This window comes from Emydura macquarii, unplaced genomic scaffold, assembly GCF_026122565.2.
Source record: "Emydura macquarii macquarii isolate MOO-44397 ecotype Brisbane River unplaced genomic scaffold, CSIRO-AGI_Emac_v2 contig_3530, whole genome shotgun sequence".
In the NCBI taxonomy this organism is placed as follows: domain Eukaryota; kingdom Metazoa; phylum Chordata; order Testudines; family Chelidae; genus Emydura; species Emydura macquarii.
In genome coordinates, this window is record NW_027133667.1 from 10,400,658 (window position 1) to 10,418,276 (window position 17,619).

Sequence of the window (17,619 nt, forward strand, 5' to 3'; positions counted from 1 at the left end):
ATGGGTCACAGACCATCTGTAAACCAATATGACTTGTGACACCAACAAAAAGGTAGGAGATTTGTAGGTGTTATTCTGTCAGTATCTGCAGATAAGTTGTCATTATTATTATTTTATTTTACAGTGATAAGTAGAGGTCCCACGCAAGACAGGAGCCCCACAGAAGAGGCTCTGAACAAATACATAGTAAAAGGTAGTCTCTATTCAAGATTTACAAAAGGCAGACAAAAGGAGACTGATCCCCCTTATACAGACGGGAAACTGAGACAGAGAAACTAAGTGACTTGCTCAAGGTAACATTAGGAAGTCTATGACAGATCTGGAAATTAAACCATGATCTCCTGAACCTCACCTACAAGACTATCCTTCCTCTCAGAATATTCCATCAGGACAGTGGTTCAAAGGTAATCTGCATGATTCCTCAAAGATTTGGAATGCAATTGTCTCTATTTTTCAGGGCAGACTGTCAAAACAAAAAATGGAAGGCCATGCCCTCATTTACAACAAATGATCTAACTGTAAAGCAGAAATCTACCACCACTAACTGGCCACTAAAATAGGCAATAGGCAGCACAGGTTCTGGGAGGCAAAAAGGTGGTTTAAAGTCACTTTTTCTTCTCATCCTGAGCTACAGGCACAGTACTTAATCTGGCCCTGAAGCATTATTCCCAGTTGTGCCATAATTGACCTTTTACTACCTCAGTTACACAATCTGTAAAATGCGGGGGTGACATTTGCATTCTAAGGTAGGGGTAGGAGGCCTTACTCAATAAAGAGGGCTATGAAGTGCACACAATCATTTACACCAGCAGTGGAAGAGGTGAAACTAGAACACGTGGTCTTTTTCTAGCTCTCAGTCCACCTTATCCCAGTGGTAAAAGTAGACAAACAGAAAGAGGAGCTCACTGCAATAGTCAAAGAAGAGGGACAAGTATGTAGAAATATCTCCCAAACTGGGCAGATGAGAGGGAACTCTCATGTTGCTTTTAGCAGAGAAGAAACTTCCCCTCCTGCAATGCCTTCATTATTTCAACTCTACCTTCCCCTAAGCTAAAGGGGTGGCAGCTGTTCCTATGTCTCCCCACAAGCCTCTACCAAGAGCTGAAGTAGCACTTTTCAGAGGTTTATAACTCAGCCAAATCTGGGTTTATATTTCCAGGGACCCCAAAAATCATCTCTTCAATCCCTGGTAACATCCTGCAAAATGTCAAGTTCCTGCTCCAAACTCTGGAGGTGCTATAGATCTTCAAAGAAACAAAAATAATTCAACACAGGTTAAACTATCTATTTTCCCCACCCTCATTCTCAAAAATAGGTGATATTTTTGCTGATATTAACCAGCAAAACCAGTTTGAGGCAGTGAACAAGCATGGAAACTTTCAGCCCAAATGGTTAAACGTTTGGCAAAATTATAAGTATTTGAAAAGAAGGGCATATAATGGAAAGTGTTAAGCACCTTTAACTATAGATGTTGCTTCCTACTTTGCCTATAATGATCAGTTTTAGCTTATTTCTGCGTTGAATGCCTGTAGATCTTCGTTAATAGAAGTACAATTACAGTTCTGGGCTTAAAGGAACACCGAGCACAAAAATCCAACTTCTCAAATTTGTACCTATTGTTATGAATAACATCTAAAGATTACCATACCTTTTTTCTTGTATTTTTCCATTTGTTTACTCTGTGCATTTGACAACACTTTGTGCACAGTCAATTTCACTGTTTCCTATGTACAATTAGTTTCCTATGGTTGGGTACAACTTTCATTCAGTAACTGCAATAAGAAAAATATTTTTTTAAAAATGGGAAGATGTCACTGCAAAGCCATAAAAAATTGGCAGGAGACTCAGAAGCAGGAGAAATATCTTAAATTACTTTAAACTCTTTTTGCAATTGCGCAATTTCAAGTTGGCAGTGTTCCTTTAACTCAATTTTCACTTTAGCTTTGCAGTTTCATCTTTACATCACGTATTTTGACTGTGCTTTTATCAATTTGCCTTGCCTTTGAACATTTTTTAATACATGAAAAAGGAGAATGTTTTTACTGAGTCCTTTGCAGTCATTTCTTCTGCCATACTCCACTATTGTTTATCTCCAGTAAAGTAGACATCTGCCCACAAATGGACCTTCCAGTGGAAAATGAGAAATACAATTTTAGCAGGCAAGAACATAGTTCTTGGGCACAAAAAGCAGTCTTGCCTCCATCAGGGAGGGAAAAAAAAAAAAAAAAAAAGAAAAGAGTAAACAGGATTTGGTTTATTCTAGTCATAAATAAGTTCACACTGTTTACAAGACAAGCTTCGGCACCTTGTTGCAGCTTCATCGCCTTTCCATATACATGTGGCCAATAATTTTCAAATGCTGGAAAATCTAAGGGTTATTAAAATTCCCCATTTTCTATAATTCCTGAATTTTACTAAATGTGATTATTGTAAAACCAGATTATTTTGCTCATTCTCATGTGAAATGCTAAACAATCCTCTATGGTGTTCTCTTTCACATAATATAATGTCACTACTTTGAATGATGTTTTTCCTTTTATTAATTGATTAGGGCTTTTTTTTGTTTGTTTTAAGGTATTTATATATCCTATTTTATTAATTTTGGTTAAATTGTTTTAAATTAAGATTTAGATTACTGTAAAATGGATAGATTGATTGACTTTTCAAACAATACAATTGTTTAGGGGAGTATGGCTACTCACTATGGCTTTAGCTTTGAAATCAAATTTTTCACCAATAAAAATGTGATTTAAAAAAAAATATGCAGCAGATTCTCAGTTTCAAACCTTCAGTTTAACAGGTTAATTCAGCAGAAAATATGGGCCCATCAATTTCATTTTGGCATAACAGCCTGACACTTTTTAAATGCTGAAGCAGGACAGGAAGGCAACCCAGTTGAAAATGGGATTCTTGACCCCTGAAAATAGGATAGAGTTGTGCATTAAGTAAGAACTTGGATTTGCAAATCAGGAAGTTCATATTTCACAAAATCTGCAGGGAAATGGAAAAATTGGTTGTTCCAGAAAATGAATGTGTCTTATTCATTTGTACTGAGAAAACGAAACATGCTTTTTTGGTATGAACAATTTCTTGGGAAAGAAACACTTCAAACATCCTTCATCTTCCTTTCTCTCATCCACCCCCACCTCCTGGTGCTATACTTCCATTAGCTCTGCACAAACTGGAAATTCCCTCACAAGATAATTCAGGATAATTAATTTGATTCCTCAAGAACCTGCAGTTGTAGCTGTCTCTTGATCAAAAATTATTACTTCCTACATTTGGTTTTCTACTTTGCCTCCCATAAACTTGCACCTGGATCTTTCCGCTCTCTCAAGCAAGAAAGCAAAAGCTGAACCACTGACAATTTAATATTTGCTGAACCTATTTTAAAGAAATCATATGCTGATTACAAACCTGAACCACAACTTCTGGAAGGAATTAATTCAAAACACAAAAATGTCAACTCTTGGCCTATGGGAAATTCAGTCACAGCTCTCCATCTTTCAGTGACAAGGAGCTCTTCTAGGGCATTATGGAACATTTTTATTTTCTGTACGGTGAGACGTACAAAATGTTCATGTGACAGAAACCAAAAAAGAAAAAGATGAGCCAACCAAAGAGCAAAAAAACCCAAACCCAACCTAATGAAAGCATTACAGGAAGGTATATAATACCTTGACCTACTTATATGAAACTACAAGCCCTGATGGCTTTACTTGTTCTAAATTTTCATTCCACCTCCGCCCCTCACCCAAGCTCCCTCCCATTGAAAGATGTGATGAGATACAAGTTCTTGTGTAGGGAATATGTAGGCAAAGATACTGTTAAGCAAAAGATGTGGACATTGTGCAGCAAGTCAGTTTGACAAAGAGCAGAGGTGGCCAAACTTATTGACCTTCCGAGGCACCCCCCTTCCCTGCTGGGCAGAATCCTTTAACCCCTCCACCCTGCCGCAGGGCAGAAGCGCTGAGCTCTCCTCCCCAGTCTAGCAGGCAGTGAATGGGGTGGGGTATAAGGGGCTCTGCAAGCTGCACTTTAACTGTAAAAGAGCTGCATTCGGCTCATGAATCACAGTTTGGCCACCGCTGACAGAGGTAAAGGAATTGCCATGGGACATCAAATAGATAGTCCAGCTAGTCCAATATCTTGTCTCAGACAGTGATCATTGCTAGATGTTACAGAGAAAGGTTAAAAAAACTGTTTCATCCATAATGGTTTGTGTTTTCCCATAGAGGACATTTCTTTCTAAAACCAGGCAATTTGTGGTTGACTTCTGATCTGAAGCATGAGGCTTACATCCCTTACAAATGTTTACCCTAGCTAACGGAACTCTGTTTGTTATTATTCATATAAATAATAACCCCAGTATCATGGGATCACTGAAACATAAGCTCAAAAAGGCATAGAAATGCATAAAATATGTAAGATAATGAGAACGGGTGGAGAGAGGATTTCTTATTATAATAAAATTATAATAAGTGGTGTTTCAGCACATAAGCTGTAGATTTTAGAACAGGAATGCACATTTCTATGAGGGCAATATCCTGGCTAGAAGGAAGTTAACCAGAAATGTTTTAAGATTACTTTTCATTGTTGATTAACACAAGCTCTGATCTGCAAAGGCATTATAATCATTAAAGCATCCTAGTCATTACTAGAATTTATCATCCTGGACAGGAATTATTGAGCCCCAACACTAAATTATTGGTTTGTAGATCTTTTAAAACACATTTGTAAACTTCATAAAATTCCACTAGAACAGTTGAACTGTGTTTCAAGATAGAACACATTCCTTGTCCTTTAAAGGGTATGCCATCTTATACTTATGATGGCTTTCATGTTTTTAATTGAAAATATGATTTAATTCTGATTTTCAGTGTTTGCTCTGACAAAGAAAGAGCTGTTAAGTATCAAGCAGCTTACATTGCATCAATTCCACACATGAATGGTTCTGTATATGCATCATAAGATACACTCTCCCATATTTATCTTCCTTGTTTTGATAAAGGGTTACAAATATAAACTTATATTAAAAAAGCACACATTCCAGGAGAAGTTTTCTGGTTATATCAGGCCTCAGGTCCACTCACCCCTAGACAAAACCTATCTTTCTTCAAACACAAGAGGATATTATCAGACAAGTTAGTGATGATTTACAAAAACCAGAGATCACCATGACTCAGTGAGGTGATGAGCTGACAGGCAGATGGAGCCCATTATCTTCACTTCTCAATCCAAGTTTTCCTGTAAAAACCACTAGGGGAGGAGAGGGCTTTAACCAACCATTAGACACGGAGGACAAGAAAAGGATTAGGAGTAAAGAGCTAGGAAAGAAAAGAACTTGAGCAGCGTCTCTTGCTTTTCAAATATCTGGAAAATAGTTTCAGTAGTTTTGGTCACACAAGCTTTTGCAAGACTGAGGTTTAACATCTGGGCAAGTTCCGTGGCTACAAGGTCTAAATAATACTAACGTAGGAAACCATTGACAATCAGGAACCTACTTTTGCTATACACAGAATAGATATTTAGCTGCAGCTGCACAAAGCTACCTTTGGAAGTATAAAATGTTTCAAGCCTTTGTTCGGCAAGCCACTTCAACTTATCGTCCGCTACCCAGACACCTGCCAGGTGAACCTGAGGTGAAGTATAAGGGCAAGTTGGTGCATGAAACTCAGCTCAACTGCTTCTACATCCAACCTGGAGGTAAGACCCCATTGTACATGTATAGAATGATATCCTGAAATCTATTGTGATGTATTCCATTCCTATTGAAACAGAACAGTCAATTGCATATCTCAAAGAGCATTGATGAACAAAGCATTATATTAATCATTGGTAATGTATTTTGAAATCTTGAGTGTATAAACGCACTGCCCCAGGATACAGTGCACTCTGGAAATTCTCAGATCTATAGAGCTAAGTAGACGGGTAGCTTCACTGAGTAATATACTGACTTTTAAAGTATCTAATTGGTACTAATCCTCCATTTCCATCTAGAAAAGGAAGAGAGGATTTTAGCAAAAATATTTGATTCTAGGATTTAAAATGTAGTCACAGGCAAAGTGTGTGGCCATGGGCTTGTGCAGGAGTACATGGCGAGAACAGGGTTTCATTTTAGAGAAAAGAGTATATAAACAATATTTAAAGACAAAATATTAAATGGGGTTTTTTTTAAATGGGCTGGTAACACTGATTTCTAGAGGGGATTTAATTGTCTGAGATTCTTGTTTTCTGATCTCCAATTTTCAAAAGTACTACATACATACTCACTGTCCTGGGAACAATGCAGACTGCTTTCCATTTTATCCTATATGAGACGGTAAGAAAGTGGAAAAAAAAAAAAACTGTCACATGAAAAATTATTCTCTTTTAAAAGAAAGAAAAAAAAATCCATTCCACCTTTAACTACTGTGCTTTTCTGCATCATATACCTATCTTATCTTGAAAAGATGCCCGGAATTCCCAGTGTTGGCAGTACACTCAGCAGTAAATGTCCAGACCATCTAGCATATTGTCTATGTACTGACATCCATAAATGGGAAAATAAGGCTGTGTTCAACAGAAAAACATGAAATTATTCCTCATTCCACTCCATTAAGAAACTCACTCGATTCTTCAGTGTTCTAAACGTGCCTTTCATTTTCCTTCATACACTTTCTGCATCAGTCTTCTTGCCCAAACAGGGATAAAATCCCACAGATTTTTCAGCCATTGAAAGTCTACATACTATTGTTATCTTTAGCTTCAGTCTGTTTCTTCTCACATGACATACAGTTTCACTGACTTTCAAATCAGAGTCCATGATTCTACATAGTTGAAGTTAGCATAGTTAGCAGAGCGGCATTTTTTTCCTTCATTTTTATCACCTTTATCAGGCAATACAAATATTTGCAAACGATGGTTTTCCCCACTTAGGTAAGGCTGAAAAATGGTAACCATAAAACCATTTTCACATACACAGGACTTTCTAAAATGTTCAGCTTTTCAGCTAAAGATTTCCATGCTTAGTTCAGATTGTGCAAAAGGGTTGGGGTGTGTGTGTGTGTGTGCGCGTGTGTGTGTTTTTGTTTTTTTAAAGGCTGAACAAAATCTCTGTATTTGTGTTGAATAATGGGGAAAAGTATTGTTTTCTTACTGTAATTTTAACCTGTTTTAAATACTGCTACAAGAATTGGCATGTACAGTCCTCATTGAGAATATAATTTGATTTCAGGGAAACCATTAACAACAAAAATAAAGTTATAAGCAACTGGAAAAAAAATCACTTCTGAAAACGCGGAGTAAAGCATGTGTATGCTATTTCTCTTTTGTTTGTTTTTTAAAGATCCATCTCCTTTGTGATTTAGGCCCTAAAATTCTGAAATTACATTTCCTATCCATATTAATTAAAATCAAAATCCAAAATACTTTAAAACAGTGTTTAACAGAACAGGTCTGTTCAATGCCCTCTATATGAGGAAGGGGGAAAATATGTTCAACTGTGAAGGTAAGCAAAAACTATCTATTGCTTTCCCATTCCACTTTTTCATTATTTACTCATTACACTATAGTTACTGATGTATATACCACATACTTATTTTCCCTGCAGTGAATTATCTTGTGCTCTTCAGACTTGACATTTCACATTAAGGACCTGTTTCTACTCCCACTGAAGTCAATTAGAGTTTTGCTATAGACTTCAAAGAGAGCAGGATTGTGTCTTACATTCAGATAATATATAATGCAATCTGACTGAGACAGTAGGTAGCAAGATATTCCTATTTCCTAACAAAGGCCCTGAATTGCCAGACAAGGTCCTACAGTTGCAACTAGCAATTAAATTCCTGGTATAACAATTACAAAAACTTAGAGATAAACATTAGCAACAATACCTATCTTTAAAAAATAGGAGTGAGTTTCACAGAACTGGTAAAGCTTGATGAATCTCTATAAAAATATAATTTAATACCCTCCCATTTCTATCCTTACTTATTCTCCTGTTTGATCTTACTCAAGTGACTTCTTTCTTGTGTCCTACACTTGATACATCTGTTAAGGGGAGTAGAAAATAAGAGGGGCAGGAGAATGGGGGAAAAGAACATTAATAGCAACTGCTTTTATAAGGCAATCTAGGAAATCAAATTCTGACCTCCAGAGAAAGAAACGCACAATCAAGTAGTTCAGATGAATGATAGGACAGGAGAGAGAACATCTTGAAGATAGGAACAAGAAGTTCTAGTTCTCTCAGTGACTACAGAAAGAAGGTGAGCCCCTCTTTCGCAGGTACTTCTCACAGACCAGCATGTTCTGAGGAGTTCCTCTCTCCTAAACAGAATTTAGGTGGTCTTCACACCTATAACAAAGGATTCTAAATAGCCAGGAAAGATAGGAGACTGAAGAGGGATTTTTTTTAAGAAAGAAGAAGAGCAAGAAAAGAAATCTGTTAAATCAACACTAAGGTTGCAGTTACAATGACACAAAAGAGAAAATGCAAATTTCTAAGTTGCATATCCTACATATTTTATGGCATCCAGTTCATGACAATCTGTAATACAATTCAACTATATGAATAACCAGTAAAACAGGTACAGAAAAAAATACACATGCAACATGACATAGCTAATGCTGCTACTGGCACCTTAACCTACTCATTACCTGGTTTTAACAGTGCAATCTTATTGTTACCCAAGTATTTTTTTCCCATTTAATGTAATTTCCTTTTTTAATATAAAATAAAAAAGGAGAAAATGTCTATGCTTAGTAATGTTAGCATTAAATGGTCTCAGAAAAGTTATGAAGGAAGGAGGGGGCCAATGCCTACCTTTGCTGCTGTTCTTGTATAGTGGGAGGCAAGTTTATCATTGGCATGCAAACTGTGTTTGCTGTATTTTCACAATGGAAAACAGCTTTTTTTTTTTTTTTTTTGGGGGGGGGGGGGGGTGTTAAAGACAGTATACTGTTGAATAAAAAAAAATTGCAGACCCTGCTTAGGTTAAACCAGTGTTTCTCAACCTTTTAAGTAGCAAGTACCCCCTAACTTCTGAAAATTTTAATAAAGTACCCTGACACTCAATTTTCCCCTCTGAAAAACACAATCTTTTTCCCCTTTACCACTGGACGACTGCATTTCTCGTAAAGCAGGAGAGTTCTGAGTTCTGCAATGCTGTGTGGCTGTGGCAGATCACAAAACCCCCTTCTGTTTCTCCTCTCCTTCCACCATATAGGAGCAAAGGTCAACACCAGCCAGTCACTATGGCTCGATGGCGGGGTCACGTGGTGTTCTCACACAGGCGGGAACTTGTGAGGTATGAGCAGGCACTAGCAACCCACCAGAGTGGATAGCAGTGCTCCCATTGTCATCCCTAGGGGGGTGTAGGCTTGGGGCAAATCACACTGTGTGGGCCCCTCTTAAGATTTTTATACTGGTAAAAATCTGGGGCTGTCATAGTTGTCAATTTCACTGCTCAGCTAAGAGCAATGAAACTGACAAGTAAGCCTGTGGGTAGAGCCTGGCTCCAGGACTGGGCAAGCCGCTGGGCTCCCTACCTGGCTTTCTGGGCACCAGGCTTTGAGCCGGGAAGGGGAGCTGCCACCTGGCTGCCAGCCAGGGAGGTGGGAAACTGCTGGGGTGAAGGAGGCTTCCGCACAGTCTGGGACCCGGGGATGTGGGCAGGCAGCTGCTGCCCATCTTCAAGCCAGGATGCGGGAGGCTGTCTCTCAGCTTAAGAGTCGGGGGATGGGTGGCAGCTGCCCAGCTCGCAGGGTGCAGGAGGCTGCTGCTGGGCTCCCAGCTGGGACTGGGCGTCCCAGAACTGGGATGGCTGCCATCCGGCATCCCAGCTAGAAGGTGGAACCAAGCGGGAAGCCGGCAGCTGCCACCTGCCTCCCCCAGAAACTGGGGGTTGCTGCCTGCCTCTCAGCTGGGAGCGGGTGGGAAGCGGGCGGCTGCTGCCTGGCTTCCCCAGAAGTCGGCAGCTGCTGCCCGCCTCCCTTCACTGAGTTTTTTTCTGCATACCCCCTGCCTGTGTCTCGCGTACCCCTGGAGGTACGCGTACCACAGGTTGAGAAACTGTGGGTTAAACCATGAATATTTGTATTCTGGAACAAACTACTGGAACAAACTATCAACGCATTATCTACCTTGACATTACCTTGGCAATCAATTGACATAAAAAACCTCGTGTGGGCAAGCCCTCTATGTCCAGTGACCTGAATTTACAGTGTTTCACCACTCACTTTAAAACAATTTCACTGCATAGAAACAAAATACTTATGAATATTTTAAAAGGAGTTTGCAACCATAAGAGAGTCTTCTTTGATGGAACTAGATAGATGGTGCATCAGGTCAGAATACTTTTAAAATCCAAAACATTTCCTTTTAAGTTATAGGAATACAAAGAAAATGTTGTGTTTTTCAGTGACAAAAGCATTTAAAAAAAAAATTAGACGTTTTCTGATTGAACATGGACCCATTTTTCATTAAAACAACTACAAATTTAAAATGTGTGTTTCTGTCTGCACACATTTTGCAGTTAGATCAAAAATCCACACTAGTTAAATAGTCACTTCAGAAAGGCTTATTTAGTCCAATAACATCATCGTGAGAACTTTCCCAGGATGGCCAATGATGCTCATAATACTCTCCACTTTAATAATGATACTTTTACTAAAGGAATTCAACCTCATTAGGTCAGGGAAAGAAGGTCTAAAAATGTCCATTTTCTCTCTCACGATGAAAACAGTTGAGTAAATTATTGTTAATCAGAGTTCCTTTAAATTAAAAGGGTGAACTGAAATGAACTCCATTCTAACGGACTCTAAGATGAATTCTCCCAAAAGAGATGGTTTCTAGCTTGTGGTCATCTAAGCTCCACTATAATAAATCTAATTTAACAAGAAGTAATAATCTTATCCAAAGAGCCTACAATCACTTGCCCTCTGAGTATGACCCTTGGAAAAGCTCCCCTCCTGAGACAAAGGAAAACCTAAAATGTCTTTACTTTTTCCAGTTATTTCTTTAAGCAGCTGCCAAAACATCAACTGAGTGTAAAACTGGAAAATTTGAGGACATGCAGGACAAGAAGTTCCTTAATTCTGAGTTGAGTTAGCTGTAGTTACAAAAGAAATATAGCTGCGAGAGATATTTTCTGTACTGTTTAAAAAGATTATCTGTCAGAGTCTGTAAAGCCATTTATTATTATTTCTATTACAGTGGCACCTAGAAATCCTAATCAGAGTCAGGGCCTTATCATATTAGGCATAATTTATGATGGCAGAGTTTGGGTCTTTGTCCATTTCTATTGGTCGGACCACATTTATGAGTCTGCCACTACCTTGGATTTAAGGAGCTCTGCAGCACAGGCTCATGCTTTCAGATCTAAAAAGTCCCAGGTTCAGTCCCTGCAGACGACACAACCATAGTTACACATTCACAGTACTAACAAAGAAGATAGTCCATGTCCCAGGACTGACAGCCTAGGTTACAGGATGGACACGAGATATGAGACAGAAACAGAATTTAGGATACTACGAGGATGAGATAACTAACAACAGAACAAAGTTTAGCATGAAAACAGGAGTCCCAGCTTATCACTTACCTAACTGAAGCCACTGTTTAAATCGCAATGCTGGAATAACCATTCATTCAGAAAAGCAAAGGAGTTTTGAAATTTAAGGATGAGAGACACCACAAGAGCGGCTAAGACTGCTACTAAATTGTTAGTCCAGGTATAGGGACCAAATAAACCTTTTGAAATCCAGCCATCAAAAACTGAAAGATGTCAGTGAAAGATATTCTCACTCTAAGTTCAACACAATTGAGTCATGGTAAAAAAATAAAAAATAATTAAAAAAAAAAACCCGCACAAAACACAAATTAACTCCATTTAAAAAAACCCAAAACCCACACAACTCAAACCTCCCAGCTGTCCTTTCCTCTTCTAAATCTTCCAGGGACCTTGAAAGCACTTTCCCTTCCTATGTTTGGACCTGGAATCCACTCTGGAGAATTAAATTTCTAGAAGCTCAGAGTTTCTCTCAATGTTTTGTTTATGATTTGCTCAAACTCTCCACCTTCCATAAACATGGCAAAGAATCAAGAGTGAAGGGATGATATGCCCCTCAACTCAAGAAGGGATTCACTGACTCAATGTACAGCACTGCACAACTGGCTAGGTGTGTTCTCTTGGCAAGGCAAAAGTTACATATCCTCTGAAATATTAGAGATACAAAATAGATGAAGTTATATCTTTTACTGGACCAACTTTTGCTGGTGAAAGGGACAAGCTTTTGAACTTCAGAGAGCTCTTCCTCAGATCCAAAACATTAGATATTTGGCCAGTGCAGAAAGCTGAATTAGATGAACCAATAATCTCATCTGGTATAGCGACTTCTATATTTCTACTAATCTGCATCACAGTAACAGGCACAAGGCTCTTAAGTGATAGATCTTTGCACAAATCAGTTGGTTCCAAGTATCAGTGTCCTCACACTGCAAATACTACTGATGAAGGAGGAAAGAGAAATCAGTCTGGATTCAATGTCAGACCATGACAAATCCCATTACCTAAAATAGAGCATTTAACCATGGGACAGTGTTTCAATTTATTAGATGATTTAACCAATGCCACTCAGCAAAAGGGTTATTTTGCACTTAAAAAAGCAAAGGGAATTTCTGAAACAATTGCAGCAACTGTATACACTTTCAACCATGTTGAAAATACTGATTGTGGCTTTCCCAACCCCTGTATCTTGTGGTATCTAGAAAGAGAGAAACTTTTACTGGCAATACCCATAAAGGTAATTAAATGCCTATTAATTTTGCTCCCAGCCCTCAGTGGGCAATTAGCTATTACTGAATGTCCCTCTACCAGCAGATGGAGACAGGAAAGAAATAAAAGTTACAACATTAATCCCTAAAAAGAAACTAGTTCTGATCGAAAATTCCAATTCATGGGGGGGCAGGCAGGAGACCCTCAAAACCTCAACTTAGTGAGAATACGAGACATTTTAAAAAAGTGATGAAAAAGATTTACTGTACTGCTTGAGCTGGAAATCCAGAGTTATGTTGTGAGGACAAGCTAACTAGTGAAAACATGTTTTTAAGATTGCTAGAATCCACTTTGTTTTTTGTTTGTTTTTAAAGTCTCTAAAATAGATAACGAAGAAAAGGACTAGAGTTCCTTGAACTTTTGTCAAGCAATTTCAGGGTAGACAGACTGTCTGGAGCTAGAAAAAGGGAGGAATAATCAAATTAACAAATCAGTCGCTCTTCTCCTATGCCTTGTAAGTCAATTCAGTCAATTGGTCACTTCAAAAGACAGACATATGATGAAAGGACTAAGATACACTAACCTGTCAGATCTACGCAAGCAACCCCACCTGCCACGGAGGCATTTCCAGATTACTGCCACTACAGTGGGATGTATAGAAAAAGGTGAAGAGATGTTCAGGTCATAGTTCTGCAGAACTCCAGAGAAGAGGCACACACTTTTCTCTGCCCTAAAAGAGTAGGCTCCAACTGCTAGAAAGGAACCTTATTGGTCACATGGGCCTCTGACACATGAGAAGGCTCGTAAGTCTTTCTACTTCTCTCCATAGATAAATAAAGGTCTGACTGCTTATTTCCCATACTCATTTTAGGTAGACCTGAATGTCCTCTCACATCTACAGTATGCAGCAGTTTCTAATATTCATGCATTACAAAGGTCTAAGGGAAATAAGTAACACAACATGAGCAAGTTTGATAGAGAAAAAAAACCTCAGGAAAAGAGGGATTTGTTTGATCATCTCTTTGGGTTGGTAAAAGACTAAATTATCTATAGGAAGTTCCATAACACTCCTAACTGACCAAATGGACACTAGGAAGAGAAGTCTTAAGGGTGAGAAGTCACATGCACAGTGGCCTCAACAGTGGCTTGAAACTCCAGTGAGCAGAGGTGAAAATACATGGAATTTCACAATGAGCCTTAGGTCCCAGAAAGCTGAGGAGCTCAGATTGCAACAGGTGGATTGATTTAAATCATGATTTAAATCACCAACAGAAAATCATTGATTTAAATTAAGTTTCCCACTGATACCTCTTCACATATTTCTTAAACAATGGTGTAAATCTGATCACTAAAACATGTACCAACGGATGACTCTGAAGTTGTTGCAGATAAACAGTCAAAATCTCTTATGCTTAAATGGAATCCTGAAACAAAATTTAAAAAATTATTCTGAATAGTCGTTCTTCTCATTCTATTATTCAGTTATTCGTTTACATTTTTTTCAGCAAGGATGCAGATCTGATTCCAAACTACCAAAAAAGCTAAGACTGACTGCACTTCAAGTGCACTTAATTTTGGAGTAAGCCCCATAGAACTCACTGGCACTTCTGGTTTTTTGAGAAAACAAGTATAGGATGAGGTTCCTTTGGGAAAGCTGAGTTATGGTGAAGTAAAATAGGGAATAAACGTACAGTATCACCATTACGGTCTGGGGCCATGATGTTCCAAAATAAGAGGCATGTATTATGTAATAAAAAAAAAAAAAAAAGACACCCAGTGGCAACTGGCAACTCTAGATTTCTCTTACTGCAGCTTTCTGTACCATACACTTGGGTGATTAATTAGTTAACTAGGTTTAGAATCTAGCAAGCCATAAGGATTAGCTAAGCAAAACTTTTTTCCTAGCAACATCCAACATAACAAACAGCTTGGGAATTAACTTGTTAAATCACACTTATACCAAAAGGCATAGAGAGTCTTGAAGAATGATGCATTGCAAAGTGAATTATTTAAATTACTAACCAGTTGATCCACATTGTTCTTCAGACATAGTTACATCTTCATCCACATCATTTTCTCCCAATAAGCAGTTTTCATTATGATGTTTCATTCTTGCAACTGGGCCCTGTGCATCTCCTTCTTGCACTGCTTACACATTTTCCTTTTTTACCCAGGGAAGTAATTTCTTCAAAATATTCCCAGATAGGGTCTCTCTTATGCCCAGAAGCCATGACAGTTTTTCTGTGGCAAAAGTGTGGGGCACTATAGGAAGCTGTGTGTGTACTGAATAATGCCTTCCTTTTTCTTTCCAGTCCACTCCACTGTTCCTTTCTACTCTGCCTCTGTCCTTTGTCTCTCTGTCTTTAAGACAGTGTCTTAACTAACTCCTCTGCCTTTCTTGGCCCAGCTCCACCACCACATAAGCACAGAACAACAATCCTATCCAGCCTGTATCTTTTTTTTAACTGAAAAACAGAAACAAACTGAAAGCCCAGAATTTTCAAGAAGCAAGAGCTGTTAGTTAGGCTGAACAGACTAGAACCATTTATTCATTTTTATGAGACTGTAAGTGTAGGTTTAGCATGTTTGTGATGAGATTTAATTGTAACTTATTTTTTAAATGAGAGAGAAATTTAATATTTTATTGATGATTGCAGGGGGCTTGAATTTGTCCACTATCTTAAGGAATTTGATTATTTCTAGGTGAGTCCAACAGAGGAATGATTTTGCCCCCCTAAAATATGAATAGCTGCAGTTTACACTCAGAGTGAGCGCTCAAAATTTTACTAAGCTATTTGGGAGGGGGCGGGAGAACACAATAGAACAACCAAAGCTCAAATGTCTATCCCTGAACCTGGAACTTGTCTGACAGGAATAAGGATTGGAAGTAGCCTGCTTATGGACTTACAACACAGCAAACATATGACTCCTTTTATGCAGTCAACACTCAAGCCAAGTGACCGACCTAGGTGATTCCAAGTTCTGGTACAGTAGTTGGCCCTGTGAAAATAAGTCCTCCCCCCAAAAGGAGGGAGAAAGGAGCTTTTACAATACCAGAAGTACACTGGATGATAATCTTAGTGTTTACTCTACCACACCCTCACCAGAGGGAAGACATAAGCGAAGACGAAATGCCAAGGCTGCAAGAAGGCATTGCTCTCAGGACTAAGTGATCCCTAATTTGAAAGAAGAATTTTAGGATCTTCATATCCTCTGGGTAACCATCAGATCCATTTGAGAAAAAGAGTTGATATTGGCAATTCGTGAGCATAGCTAATTTATGCAAAAACATGTTTGTGTCACTGCTTCCTGTTCTCTCCCCCATCCCCTTAACTGGTTTGTTAAACATACTTGTTGCATCTGCCTTTAAATTTAGATTGTAAAACATTTCATGGCATGTACTGTTTCCTACTATACATCTGTACAACTACTAGTTCAATGGAGCCTCTAGGTTCTACTGTAATATAAATACTATGCTTCCAAACAGATGTCATTCCCCAGATGACTCTGGTTGTGACTCAGCCTGTCCATTCTGCAGACTAGCTTCCCTGCTATGCGTATAGCTAAGGAGGAGATAAAGTTTCTTTCTAACTACATATGGGTCTGAGAGTATTGCTGCTATGCCTCAGTTTCCTGCTCTTCCCAGTACATGACACAGGTGATTATAGGAGCACTTTTTGTCTGCATTCAGTGCATTGCCCTTCAGGCTACACAGAAATGTGGAAAAGCACTGCAGAATGCTCTTATTTTCTGGAGGTTGATTGGTAAAGTGTTTTTCCAATAGTCAAAGAATGCCAATAACCCGTGCTCTTTTTCCCCTCCTGCCACCCCAGTAACCTCCTCTCCCTATTTGTGTAGGTCTTCTCCAATTTCATTACTGTTATCTCCACCATAATATGTTTTAATATATATAGTATCGTCTTGTTTTGTATGGATGGTCTCGCTGCTTTGACAGGTTGTAAAACTGCATAATTCTACTGGACATCTCATGAAATGTGTGGTATTTGGAAACACAAGTTGTAAATCATTTACTTGTTTGTACTTTTCACTGTCTGTTTCTTTTGGGGTGGGGATGCAGCAGTGGGGTGAAAATAAAAATAAATAAATAAATAAAAAGTTAAATCAAAGAAAAACCACCACAAAGATCAACAGCCCTGAGCTGCCTTGTGGCCAATATGGGAATCCCACCTGACAGACCAATGGGGTAGACAGGGGAATCTAGAAGGGAGACTTACTTCAGGTCTAGAAAAAGAGACAAATAGCTTGAGCTCTGACCCAACTGCAAGAAGTAGGCTTCAGCACTCAGTGTTAGAGAAGTTGCTATTATGATCCTGAAGTTCTAAAATTCCAGCATGTCTTGGGGGTGAATATATAGTTTACATTTTGAGAAGAAAATTTAATGAACTATGCTACCATCAAATAATCCCCATTTGATCTGTAACAGTGCTCAGGGTCATCTTGTTCCCTCTATGTTAATGTGGTTTAGACCATTACAATAGACTGTTTCTCACTATCCTAAATTATTGTTTCTCACTATTGTAAACAGACACAAGGTTAGTACAAATGACAAGATCTTATTCTCATTTCTTAAATCTAACATCAAAAAGTAAGTTTTAAGCACAAACACACAAAAAACCCACTGGGAATTTTTATAAAGATATATACACAAAAAATAAGGAAAAATACTTTGCATATATATATATATATAAGAAACTTAAGAAGCCACCACCTGGAAGTGATAAATAGTCCTTACCTTATTTAACATCCTAAAATCTTACCAACAGCTACAATTGGAGGCTTGTGGCAGCATGGTGATGTCCTCTGGATTTACTTTCAGTTTCTCTAGGAAATTTCAAGTACCACCACT

General features: G+C 38.5%; 2 protein-coding genes across 10 annotated transcripts in view; one reads left to right on the forward strand and one right to left on the reverse strand.

Moving 5' to 3' along the window:
• DCP1B (decapping mRNA 1B) overlaps positions 1 to 17,619 on the reverse strand; it is a 66,719-nt gene that overhangs the window by 38,475 nt on the left and 10,625 nt on the right. The window lies entirely within an intron of this gene.
• CACNA1C (calcium voltage-gated channel subunit alpha1 C) overlaps positions 5,302 to 17,619 on the forward strand; it is a 648,228-nt gene continuing 635,910 nt past the window's right edge. For all 6 annotated transcript variants that reach the window (XM_067536222.1, XM_067536225.1, XM_067536223.1 and 3 more), the window contains exon 1: positions 5,302 to 5,706. In XM_067536222.1, the coding sequence (XP_067392323.1) occupies positions 5,568 to 5,706 (139 nt within the window). In that variant the 5' untranslated portion in view covers positions 5,302 to 5,567. The remainder of the gene's footprint in view (positions 5,707 to 17,619) is intronic.